This window comes from Arvicanthis niloticus, chromosome 10 (genome assembly GCF_011762505.2).
Source record: "Arvicanthis niloticus isolate mArvNil1 chromosome 10, mArvNil1.pat.X, whole genome shotgun sequence".
Taxonomy (NCBI): Eukaryota; Metazoa; Chordata; class Mammalia; order Rodentia; family Muridae; genus Arvicanthis; species Arvicanthis niloticus.
This window is the reverse complement of record NC_047667.1, coordinates 63,420,567-63,433,406: the sequence shown is the minus strand read 5'-3', so window position 1 is coordinate 63,433,406 and position 12,840 is coordinate 63,420,567. Positions and strand designations below refer to the sequence as shown.

The following is a 12,840-nucleotide window of genomic DNA, read 5'->3' as shown; positions in this document are numbered from 1 at the left end:
TCAAAGGAGTTTACTATAAATCCAGTTCAGGCAAATTGTGTTTGGTGTTGGACCCGTTGCTTTAACAAAAGAGACACCCCACTCCTGTTCTCTCCTGCCAGGCTACCCCTCCCAAGTTTGAGCTGTTATTTTAAAGGAAATAGATCAAAGACAATCAAGACCAAGATGGGAGAAACTGAGTCTTGAAGTTTCACTGTTAGCCAGCGATAGGTAAAACACAAAGCTTACATGATCATGTTTAAAATAATGTGTTGTGTAGCTAGCTTCACCCAGGCCATCTTAAGCATCTGATACAAACTGCAGAGTGTAGAGAAAAGCAGAGAGAAGGCAGCTGTGGAGAAAGAAAGAAGATTCTAGACTAACACCCTGCAGTGGATTTTAAGCTGGCTGTCTCCTTAGCAACAAGTGTATGGATAGCATACTGGACTTTAACCAGGGAGGAGGGCTTGGACATCCCCATCAGACAATAGCCAAGAATCTGTAGCTAAATTCTGCATCCTCACCCTTCCCTTTGGCGATCCGAGACAGGCAGCAAATATTCTGAGCACAAGGTGGCCAGTTAGTGATGAATTCCAGAAGCTGTGTGGATGACCACCCAGCCTTCCCAGGGCTGCTTATGGGGACTTGCGACATTGTCAGTGTGTGTAGAGATGGGGACAGGAGGGATACACCCTTTTGTTTAATCTTGTTTGTGCCTTAACCAGTTGCATCCCACATGCAGGAAGGGCTATCACCCAATCACTTGAAAAAGGCCAAGCTGATGTTCTTTTACACCCGTTACCCCAGCTCCAACATGCTGAAGACCTACTTCTCGGATGTGAAGGTAGGCACTGTTTCCGTTACCCATCTTTCACTGTCTGTGGATGCAGTAGTGATCTGGACTCTTGGGACTTAATGGAGATGCCTGTGGGGCCCACTTCTGACAGCACCTGGGATGTGATTGGTTGTTGTTCTTGTCCATTTGTCTGAAGGTATAAAACAAAGTTACCACTTGTCCATGAAAACACAGGGATGTTTCCTAAGTCGCACGAGTTATCAGTGCAGTCCAGGAGGCTTCATCTCCTGTCTTTACAGGTTTTAATAGCTTCCTGTATGAATCTCCACTGGTTATCTCTAGACCTTCTAGGGGAAAAAAAGATTTCCACCACCACCCCAACCCCCCGAAACAGTAAACTGTTTCTGTTTTTGTTGGTTTTGCCATATTTGTGCCTTTGAAAGCTAACTTTTAGCACCTCCTTTCCCTCCCATCGAAAGGAGTGTACATTGAAATTCTTTTTGCAGTAGCTGCTTAAAAACAAAAGTGATGATTGTCTCTTATTTACAACTTAATTTGTTGTTGATGTGGAGTACACTGAGCATAAGGGGATGAATAAAGTGACAGATTCAGGACACATTATTCAAATGAGGATATGAAAGCTGTCGGCCTACAGCTGCAGCCCCCTCGTTCTACAGAAGACTGGGACCTCCTGGTTCTCTCTGGGCATGTGTGTGTGAGTGTGTGTGTGTCTCCGTGTCTGTGTGTATGTGTGTGTCTGTGTCTGTGTGTGTCTGTGTGTTTCTGTATATATGTGTGTATGAGTGTGTGTCTGTGTGTGTATGAGTGTGTGTCTGTGTGTATGAGTGTGTGTGTTTGTGTGTGTGAGCATGTGTTTCTGTATGTGAGTATATATGTGTCTCTATGTGTGTGAGTCTGTGTGTGTGTGTTTGTGTATGAGTGTGTGTGTGTGTTAGTGTGTGTCTGTGTGTGTGTTGTGTGTGTTTGAAATAATTTACATCAACTTGATGTTGTGTTAAACATCTGTGACTTTTTTTTTAAACATAGACTGGGTTTTGATGATAATGACTCTTACAGTATCGTTACTCAAGGAATTTGATAAACTTTACATTAGCTGAGATTGGTTTAGGGGGCTGATGGTCCCCTGCCTACCTCCCTGTATATGAGTTCTGATTCGTTCAACCAAGGTCTCTCAAGCCACCAAGATGTGCCTGCTCTTGCCTCTCTCCCTCATTCAGAGCTCGCCTGCATTTCATGCACAAGTCAAGCCCAGGGCTTCAGTTTGCCAGTTGGTTTCCACCACTGTTGTTTAGTTTGGCTTTACGGGGAACGTTTCGTTTTCCTCTTGTTTGCTTCCGAACCGTATATCCACTTCAGCTTCTTCTCTCTCGGTGCACTTCTTAAGTGAAGGTGTGTTCTTTTCCTCATCCAGTACCAACCAGTTGCCCAGAAAGGGAAAAGTAACCTAAGGTAAACAGAGGAACCATAGGCACTCAAGAGACTTAGTGCTGTATAGAGCCAGGAAAAAGGCTTGCACTTGGAGGTGGCTCTCTACAGCAGGCCTACTGGGTTCAGAACTGGTCAGTTTTAGTTTCACTCACAGACAAACTCTACTTTTTGCCAATGGGACAGGACATTACCATGCTCCAAGTTCATACTCAAGAACTGAACAATAGAGATAAACACACACACACACACAGAGAGAGAGAGAGAGAGAGAGAGAGAGAGAGAGAGAGAGAGAGAAACATACAGAGGGTGATACATGTATATACACACACAGAGAGTGAGATACACACAGATATATATATATAGATATATATATATAGATATATATATATAGATATACACACACACACACACACACACACACACACACACCACAAAATAATTTTCAAAATGTTGTTAGTAAATTTGGCCACATTCATAGCTACCTTTGACTGTCATTTAGATATGCCCAAGCACCTTCCAGTACATAGCCAACCTGTCTTTGGCTCTAAGATGGGGTTAAGGAGGGTTGTAATTTTGTGTACCATGTACACACAAGCATGCCTCTTGTTGCCTCCTGATTCATCCCTCTTACTGCAGTGATCTGTCACATTTTTATAACATTATGACATTGCCTCATATATTTTTATATAGCACCTTTATCCAGAGACAGACCAAAGAACTTTATAAATACAGGGGCCACTCACAACAAAATGAGCCTCCACAGGGCTGGAAAGCCCAAGGCCATTTTGAGCCAAACAACACTACTCAAAATAAGATACCTGCATTAAAAGTGTTCTAGGCTCTATACATTTGCAAGAGCGATGAGTGGCTAAGGTGGACAATGTTATACATCTGAGGGAAGAAAGCTCTCCATTCCTTGAGTAAGTACCCGTAAACCCACCGTACAAATAGCTATGTACTCTGTCCAAGCCACAATAAAATACCTAGGTGAATGTTTTATTTTTAAAAGCACTAATATTCAATTACAGAATCTATCCATACTTTAACCACACTGGAAGAAACGGAAGCAAAAATATGAGTTTAGCTGAATATTAATTATCCTCCTTGTTGAGAGGTAGAGGTTGCATGTGCAACCCACTGCAGAAAACCAGGGAAGCTCGTTCTTCTTTTATTTTTGGAATGAATTAGACATTTTAACTTTCCTAATCACATTTTTTTTTTAATTTGGCTAGTAAGAAGTGAATTTGTATTCCTTGAGCTGATAGAAGCGGTAGTGCTAAGATGCCAGGCCCAGGAAGCAGTTTAAGCAGGGTGCTTCAGAACTTCCAGGAGACAACAGCAGAGCAGGATAAGACTCCTCTAAATAGAGGGTGGCTCCGAGTCTGAGCGTTGATTCTCCACCTACACACAAACCTGTGCACACAATTCTGTAGCACATATAGCCACATAAATCATATCTGTATTTTTGCAAGGCTAAGAGAATGAGACGATGTGGTATACATGCATGCATGATGAAAGGTTTTATTGTAATTAAGATCCAAGAAACCACTGCAGAATTGGGTGAGCCCTGGGAATGGGGAGAGGGACCCTAGAACTTCATCAAAACCGCCCCTCAGTTATCTTAAAAAAAAAAAAAAAACACACACAACACTTGGCTGTGGCACATGCATCTAAGAAAGTCCTAACCCCAGTAAAATATACTTTCTCAAGTTGTCGAGTCATTTCCACTTCAAATAGTGACTAGACACTAGTTTTGGCAATAAAAATAACCCAGAGGAACGGTGTATGCAGAAAATATTTAATTTCTTGAGCTAGGTGTTACCTGGATGCTGTCACAGCCATAGCTGGGGCTAGATCAGGTGTTAGATGAAGTTCATCCTTCAGGGTACTCCTGAAGCTGAGCCCAGACTGCACAAGGCACATGACTTCATGCCTCCCTCCAGACCTGGACCCAGTGCTAACCATCCCCAAGTGGCTCCCACTGCAGAAGGAGATAGATGCTCTCCAATTACTCAGGAGGGGAGGAGTTAGAAGGAAATCACAGGCACTCAGATATGTTGGTGTGCGAATGACGGAAAACAGGAGACAAATCCTGGACCGGCGTAGTTTAACCATTCCAGTGAGAATCTGAAGTTGTGTGCTCTCTCTCGGAGAACCCAGCTCCATTCCCTCCAGAGGACACTTAGGCAAGCAGTTCTACCCATTGTGATTTCAGGTCCATTGAGAAGTAGAGTGTAAATGTGGGAGATGCCAGGATGGAAGTGCCACTCTGCCTTCCTGCTCACTGCCGGATGATTTTAATGTACACACCAATAACTCCTAGGCCACTAAGCACAACAGATTCCGTGTCATTTCAGCTTTGAAGAACAGGCGCTCACGGGCTTCCAAGCCTGCAATGTTAAATGATGTATCTCCTCTCCTCCACCCCCTGAGTCAACTGCTGCCTAGCCGGATTAAGGTGTCAGGTTGATTTGTTTTATACATCTTTTGACCATGCTCATTGAATATTTAGGAAGTTTCTCCAGCCCATATTGAGGCTGAGATGTCCCGTGGGAAGCATTAATCAACGTCACAGAGACTCGTACACTCTGGAAACACAGCCTCTTTATTGAAGCGATTAGTTTGTGCAGTAACACATTAACACACCACAGAGCTTGCCTTTATAGAACAATTGATCCTTTGCTCACAAAGCACGACACAGAGCGCTCGGAATTAACTCTTTTAAAGTTGAATACTTTTTTTCTCCTTCTACGTGAAGATCGAGAGAACAGGCCGCTCGCATTTTGCTCTCAGCCGGGAATGGGGAAAAAAAAAAATAGCACATTTCATTTCCCTTCGGGGTCTGGCGGGGAAAGCCCTGCTCTTGGGCTGTGGGCACTGCTCATTTTGCCTATCTCGTGTTTGGAGTCTGTTGTTCCTGCCCATTCTCTCTCTCTGGTATTTCCAGCCCCCAACAATGTGCTTTAAATCTCTCTTTATGTCCCATGCGTACAGAATGGCAAGGGCACTTACTTTTTTGTCTCCGTCCATTAGGTCATTCATGACCATTCTAGAAAAAAAAAATACCCTTCTATTTTTTTTCCCCCTACAGTACTCTTGTCCATATGAGACAATGTCTTGTAACAATACAGAGGCCTAATCTCCATGTCAAAGCAATTTTTATTCCCCAGTGCACCAGCCTGCTATCATTTTGTAATGTTTTGTTTCTTGTTCTAAAAGAATTAAAAAGGAACAGTTAGCCGTCACGGGGGCCTGTAGGCCTTATCTCAGTGTCTGGAAATTTGGACAGTGTATTTTACTGCTGAGATAAATGGAAAGAAGTCCGACTTCAGCAAATCGTAATGGGTTTAAGTTCTATTGAAATCGGCCACCAGAAGATCAGATAACGGGGGTCCTTCAGTTGTCTTTCTAATCGGGTTCCCCGCGAGGCTGAATGGAGACAGAGCAGACGCACAGAGTGAAAATATAATTCTTGGACAGGTTAAGTACATGTTTGAACTCTTGCAAGCAGAAGCGGTTTGCTGATGACTTAATCATTTTCTGGTCAATTATCTGTAAGGGCCCTTGCAACTCCACGGCAATTAGGACGCAAGATGGCCTTCTGGGAGGAACACCAGCCTCCTGCGTCTGTTTCCTCGTGACTTCCATTCTCCACCATAAATTTTCATTCACTTATTATCTGTGCTAGTAGAGAAACAACTTTCTGCAGTAATTACAGCCCCATACACACTTTAACTGTCATCTGGTTGCAGCCTGGATAGTCTCAGGACCAAGATTTCCTAAGTGTTCCTTGTTGATTTTTCATGGATATACACCCTTTTTCTGGGGGTCCCAGGGAAAGGAATGGTCCCAGTGACAAAAGGCAGGGGTGTCTGTCAGCCTGCCTGATAGGAAGCTATGGATTTATTGGTTTTGACTTGGCACATTAGGACACACCTGTCCTTGTCATGAGGAAAGCAGTCAATAAGGACAGGACCATTTGCCAGCGCCCAGGAAGACATCTTCATTTCAAAGGTTGTTGGGAAGCCTGGGTAAACAGACTTTCAAAGCCCAATCATGCTATCGTCACTTGACATTTAAAAAAAAAAAGTAATAAAGGTCCTATCTCTCTGCCATCTGTGAACTGTGTCTTAACCACGTCTCCCAAGTGACACAGCTGTCAGGGGAAGGGGCCCTGGGCCTTCCAGTGCTGGGTGCAGAGAGCATAGGATGAGGTACTAGGGTCTCTCCTGACCATACTGGAAGTAAACACTGTAGGCAAACTTTAGAATGGATGGATTATGGAGAGATAAATGGGTATGGGGTCATCCAGTACCCAAACTCATGGAAAACCCAGTCTTTCCATTCTACTGAAAAGCAGGTTTCCCTGATTGAAGTGATAGAAGTATATATTTTAAAAATAAACACAGATCACATGCATCTGTAGACTTCACAGAAACACAGTGTATATTTTTTTAAGGAAAATCAGATTTAGAGTACAAGTTCTGTATCTGAAGCACAGAAGGCGGTGATATGGTTTCTGGCATTGGAATGCTCTCTCATATTCCAGGAGATGTTCATTCCTTCGGCTGCCATTTTGGTGGTTCTTAATACTTATCTTTCCAGGTAAAGTGGGGAGTGAAACTTTAAACGGGCTTAAGAAAACTCAACTAACAACAGCAGTGGCATGCTCACGTTTTTCCACATTTAAATTTAACAGTTCAACAGATGCATTACCTCCCAGCTCATCAAGTGGTTCAGCAATTTCCGTGAGTTTTATTATATTCAGATGGAGAAGTACGCGCGTCAAGCCATCAATGATGGAGTCACCAGCACTGAAGAGCTGTCTATCACCAGGGATTGTGAGCTGTACCGAGCCCTCAACATGCACTACAACAAAGCAAATGACTTTGAGGTAGGAACCAGTCTTCGTTCTTTGGTCATTTCCCCTTTCCTTTATTTATTTTCGTGCTCTTTGGGAAAGACTCTGAATCTGGTTTTTTGTCATGGTTTCTTACTTAAGCACATTTCAGCAGACTGTCAGGTAGAGAAGCAACCAGGAGCTTCCCCTCAGAAACATCGTGACTCACCCACGGCCATTTCCATTCCTATCTTCCATCTCAGCTTATATGGAAGACCCAGTTGGCCGCAGGAAAGGAACTAGAAAGTCTGAAGTAAAAGGCAGATTTGGGATGATTTCATTTATGTTCTGGGGTGCTGGCTGAGATGACGTGAACATATTGTATGCAGTGGTGACGACTACAGAGCTGCTTCTTAGGAAGTCTAGAGATGGCTAGTAAACAGCCCTGTGATTGGCATGAGAATTTACTGGGCATATTTCAAAAGAGATCCGTTCACATCTTTTTCTTTTTGCTCAAAAATTTTAGTTGCATTTCTATTTGTTTGTTTAGTGTGTGCACACAAATTTGAGGCCTTGAGTGGGGGGGGGGTATGCTTGAGCCATACAGTAGACATCAAGTTCAGAGGACAATCTGTGGGGGTTGGTTCCCTCCTTCCAATCCTGTAGCTCCTAGGGATCAAACTGGAGCCTTCAGGCATGGAGGCGGGGGCTTCGAGTTGATGAGCCATCTTGCACTAACCTTCCTTTTGTTATTATTTGTGCTTGCTTTTGAGGGGGATAAGTAGCTTGTGTATTCCTCTTATATATGGATACATTCTAGATGCACACAAAGCAATACAGACCATCCCCAGGAAGCCATATCCTTGCAACAATGAGAAGTGTGTAGCTACGAGTCAGGCGTTTCTTTATATTCTGATGTGGAGCCTCGGCAAACAATTTTCATCCATGTGATGACTGCATGAGACCAGAAGAACAAAGCTCCCAGTACTTACAAAGGCATCTGCTGAGCCCTGCTGGCCTGGGCAACAATAGCTGGAGGTGGGGGTATGCTGAGATTTCTGTAGATTGAACCCCTGGGAAAGGGTAGACCAGATAGCTGTGACTTGACAAAGTTGTTCCATTCTTTCACTCTTAGATGGTGTGCAACTTTGAGGGCAGAATTTGAGGGACTTCATGATAGTATTCTGTTTTCTTCTTATAGATAAGTACCCAGGGATGCCCAGAAATATCCTTATGTCAAGGGAAAGAGGAATGCCTATGATCCAGCTTTGTCTGTAAAGAGACCTGAACCCTCATTTTCTCAGCTCTTGTTCACTCCTTTCCAGTTTTGTTTCCCACTGTTTTGGGCAATGCAAATCAGTTATGGGCTTATAAAGAATGAAGTGTGTAAACTTCACAAGGGGGTAGTCAGAGGGTTTTTTTTTTTGTTTTTTTTGTTTTTTTTTCTGGAAAGTTTGAATGGTTTTCCTGCAAGCTACCAATTATATCTTTATTGTCCAAGACCAGTGTGTTTCATGCCACACATGTTGTAAATGACATTTCTCTTCTGCTGGATGCATTAAAAATAGGGGTTCTTGGAATTCAGATCCACCATCTTTTTATTTATTTATTACATGAGAGAGAGAGAGAGAGAAAGAGAGAGAGAGAGAGAGAGAGAGAGAGAGAGAGAGAGAGAAAGAGAGAAGAGAAGAGGAGAGGAGAAGAAGAGGAGAGGAGAGGGTAAGAAGTAAGAAGGTCAGAGGACAACTTATGGGAGCTGTCTCTCTGTTTCATTCATCATGTGAATCCCAGAGATTGAACTCAGGTCATCAGGCTTGGCGGCAAGTGCTCTTAACCATGGAGCCATCTAAGCCCCGTCTATATTAAAGCCAATGTTTTCAAAGTCTCCACTGTCACAGCACTGGTTGATTGTGTGGACAGCCTTGGAATTGCCTTCCAAAGCTGGAGTCATGACAATGGCTAGACTTTTTAAGCAATCTTGTGGAAGAACTTGCCTTCTTCTCTTCCAAGCCTCTACACCAGGAGCTACCACTGTGCACCAGTAAGTTAGTCACATTATATTGTAACACATACTCACTGGGCAGGTACCTCAGCCTTCATAAAAAGTCCTGCCAGTGTTCGGGCATCCATTTCTGATCACACGCCAGAGGGAACAGGCCCTTCAAATGCACATTAAAATCTTCAGGGCACTTATACCTACCTGCTGGAATTTAATCCCCTATGCCCAGCGCCAGGAGCAAAGGGACACAGACAGGGTCGACTGGCATCGACAGGTACCCAGCTGCCCCATTTAGCACCATCCAAAGCCTCCTTCATATGATTAGCATCTGAAGCCTTTTCTCTGTGAATCATATCCACTTCCAGCCAGGCCACCGCTCCTTTATCTGCACAGTCTATTTTAAGAGTGCTCCACTGCAAGGAGAATGGGGCCTAGGCAGGAATCCTGTCACTTCTCATGTGACTTTGTGCAAGTTATTCAGCTATTCTGAGGCTAATTCCTCTTTCACTCATAAACAAAACCAAAAGCTAAAGCCAAACCAACTAATCAACCAACCAACCAACCAAACAAACAAACAAACAAGAAACAGTACATGGGCTCTTTCTAGAAATGTGAGAAGCAAGACACAACAACATGTACTCTGCCCTGACTACTTTACACAGAAACTCATGAACATGTGTGTAAGCATGCACACACATATACACACACACTCATATACACATACACTCACACACACAGGCACTCATACACAGTCACACATACATACACACACACACACACTCACAGGCACATACATACTCATACATTCTCGCACAGATTCACATGCACTTATGTACACACAGGCACTCACACAAACACACACTTACACCATGCACACACACTCAGACATACAGGCAGTCACACACATGCACACATACATTTGCACACCACTCAATAGTTTTTAACGAAGCTTCTCAGTTTGGCACATTGACTTACAAACCTTTAGATAAGGGATCCCTCCTTTCTGTGCCTTTGAGCACGGAGGTCACTGCTTAAGTGAGATGCTTAAAAAGCCACCGTTCTTATCTTTGTAGCTTTGCCAGTGTGGGCTGTGGCTGCAAGCCAAAAGTAGCTCCGGCACCTCTTGCCGAATGCCTGGGCTGATAGTGCACCCAGTTTTACGCTCTCACTGAAATTTCTCTTCATAACGTCAACTAAAATAACCCAGTAGTTTCAGTATAAGCTAGTGAAGAGAATGGAGAAGTAGAGAGGCTTGTCTCTTTCCAAAAATTTAAACAGAGATGAGCGTAGCAGAGACATGGATGCAAGTCTACATGATGCTCAAAGATCCAGTCGGTCCAGAGGAGGAGGCTACCCCTCTATTAGCTGCTCAAACCATGCAACACCTCATGGATTGCACTTTAAATTTTCTCCTAAGACTAGGAAGATGGAGATGGCTCAGTTGGTGAAATGCATGCCAGATAAACATAAGGACCTGAGTTTCCAATCCGCAGCACCCATGTAAGCTGGGAGGAGGGGGAGACAGGCAGACCTTGGTAGCCCAGTGGCCATGAATTCCAGGTTTGATGAGAGACCTTGCCTTAAAAATAATATGGAAAATGAAAGAGCAAAACATCAGATACCAATCTCTGACCGGCACATGCACATGTGCCCATGTCCCCACACAAACATGCACATGCACACACATACTTCTAGCCAGTTGTGTATACCGATGATAAAATAGCCAATACCAGGTGAATGTTTACTGATGTTCCCTTGGGGGATTCATGGTGGTAACTTCCTTACTGGGGGCAATAGCAGTGACAGGTACAAACAGATCAATGAGAGCCAAGCTTGACTGGTTTTTAAATTATTCCAAGTAGATAGGACACACACGACAGACAGACAGACAGACAGACAGAAAGACAGACAGACAGACAGACAGACAGACAGGAGCAGGGCACGCTCTGACTTCCCTCTTCTGTGCTAATACATTTTCTTCCTTTGTCTTACCTACCCTCTATCCTGTGTCCTATTGACTGGTACCTCTGCTGTTGCTTAGCTCTGTCCCCAGTCCCTGACACTGATGGCTGTGCAGGCCAGAGAGATCCCTGTGCCAGCCCTACAGATGAAGGAGGTTATCACTGGGTGGGAGAGAGTAGCTTGCAGACTTCTGCACTTCTGGCCCTGCACTTCCTGGCCTTTCTAAGTCAGGACCTTCAGAGTGACAGGAAGGCTTACCCTGCCATTTGTATCAGCTTTCACAATTGCCAGGACGCTTGGCTTAGCATCCAGACTTAGGGTGTTGAGAGTTTGAGATGGCCCAGGGGATGTGGCAGAAGACACCGAAGGGAGGGTGTTGCCGGGAGAATGACACTTTTAGTTTGTACCAAAGGGAGGGGAGTCAGCTTCATCGGGTAGGGTGGGATGTGCCATTTCTGGACATGTTCACCAAGGTGTGCAGAAGAAGGCGTGTGATTTCAGTGATTTCAGCAGCACCTCTCTCATTGATGAAGTTGGCAACAGGAAATCCGTCTTTCCAGGTGTGACACTGTGTGCTCCCATGCTTCCTTCTCACTTCACTGTGAAGCGCTTCCAAAAGAATGTTTTTTATGAGCATGGAAAGGAGGTTTGCCATTGCTTTCCAGCCTTTAAATCACACCCATACTTCTGACTTTAGGGGCCAATGAAGTCAGGTCTTACGGCTTTTTTGTTTCTCCCTCAACTGTGGGAGATGCAAGGTAATGATTCCTGTCAGTTTCCAAAACTAATTTGCAAGTGTGTGAAGAGTTGAAGTTCAGCAGCTAGCTAGCCGGTGTAACTTGGAGGCTAACCTCACTATTTCTGAAGCCCAGAGAGCCTGCTATGGCTACGTTACCTCAGTTGGCCACCTCATGAATGCAACTCAGAGGGCAGGATGAGGTAGAGGCTGGGTACTTGGGTGACATGAGTATATGTTGAAAAGAAAACGTGGTAACTGTCTCCAGGTACATGGGGCCCACTTTCTCAGTGGGTACCATGGGGTGGTTTCATTGTAGAAAGCCAGGCCCTCTCCCAAGCCCCTTGTTGCTTAGTCAACCTGTAGGCAGAGTCGGAGTTCCCAGTAAGACTGACTAATCTCTCTTGCCCCTTGCTAAGGGCTCAGGTTGGAGGCTGGAAGGCTTAGAAATAAATAGAACCAGGAACTTGATTCATTCATTAGTGGGCTGGTAAATGCCACTTCCTACGGTAGCAACAGGCGTAGCATGTCACTGGGTCTATCCATCACAGAGCCTGTGGGTTTGACATTTCTCTAATGTCACATGACAGGCAAGAGAGGTACTTCTATGGAGTTCTTTATGTACTTTTCACACTTTCTGCTTAGGCATTGAAAATGAAAGTGTGTCTCCCCCAAAGGCAACCCCCTCCCACACACACACCAGTCAGCCCATACTGAAGTTATTGCCCAACCTGTTCCTCTTCCAACCAGCTCTTGCAGATTAAGTTTGGAAGGCAGGAAGACAGGTGGATTTTGGAAACACTGCCCTCTGCTCCAAATAGATACGAGATGAGGGACGGCTTGGCTAACTGGCACATGACTGAAAACCCTTTGCCATGATTGTTGTCTTTCGGCCTCAAAGTCGCCAAGCCATTTAAACAGGCTCTACACAGCACACTCTTAGTGGGTGGCAAGGAAGAGGAGAAAGACTTTCCATCCCTTCCCGTGCCAGTCTCACTGGTGACAAGCCAAATGGATCTTTTAAGAGACTGAATAAATGATGCTTGAATACACGTACACACATGGCTGACTGGGAAAGG

General features: G+C 44.4%; 1 protein-coding gene across 6 annotated transcripts in view; it reads left to right on the top strand.

The window, feature by feature from the left end:
* Positions 1 to 12,840, top strand: part of Prox1 (prospero homeobox 1) — a 52,615-nt gene that overhangs the window by 16,318 nt on the left and 23,457 nt on the right. For all 6 annotated transcript variants that reach the window (XM_076941599.1, XM_076941595.1, XM_076941597.1 and 3 more), the window contains exons 3-4: positions 718 to 823; positions 6,924 to 7,118. In XM_076941599.1, coding sequence (XP_076797714.1) covers positions 718 to 823; positions 6,924 to 7,118 — 301 coding nt within the window. The remainder of the gene's footprint in view (positions 1 to 717; positions 824 to 6,923; positions 7,119 to 12,840) is intronic.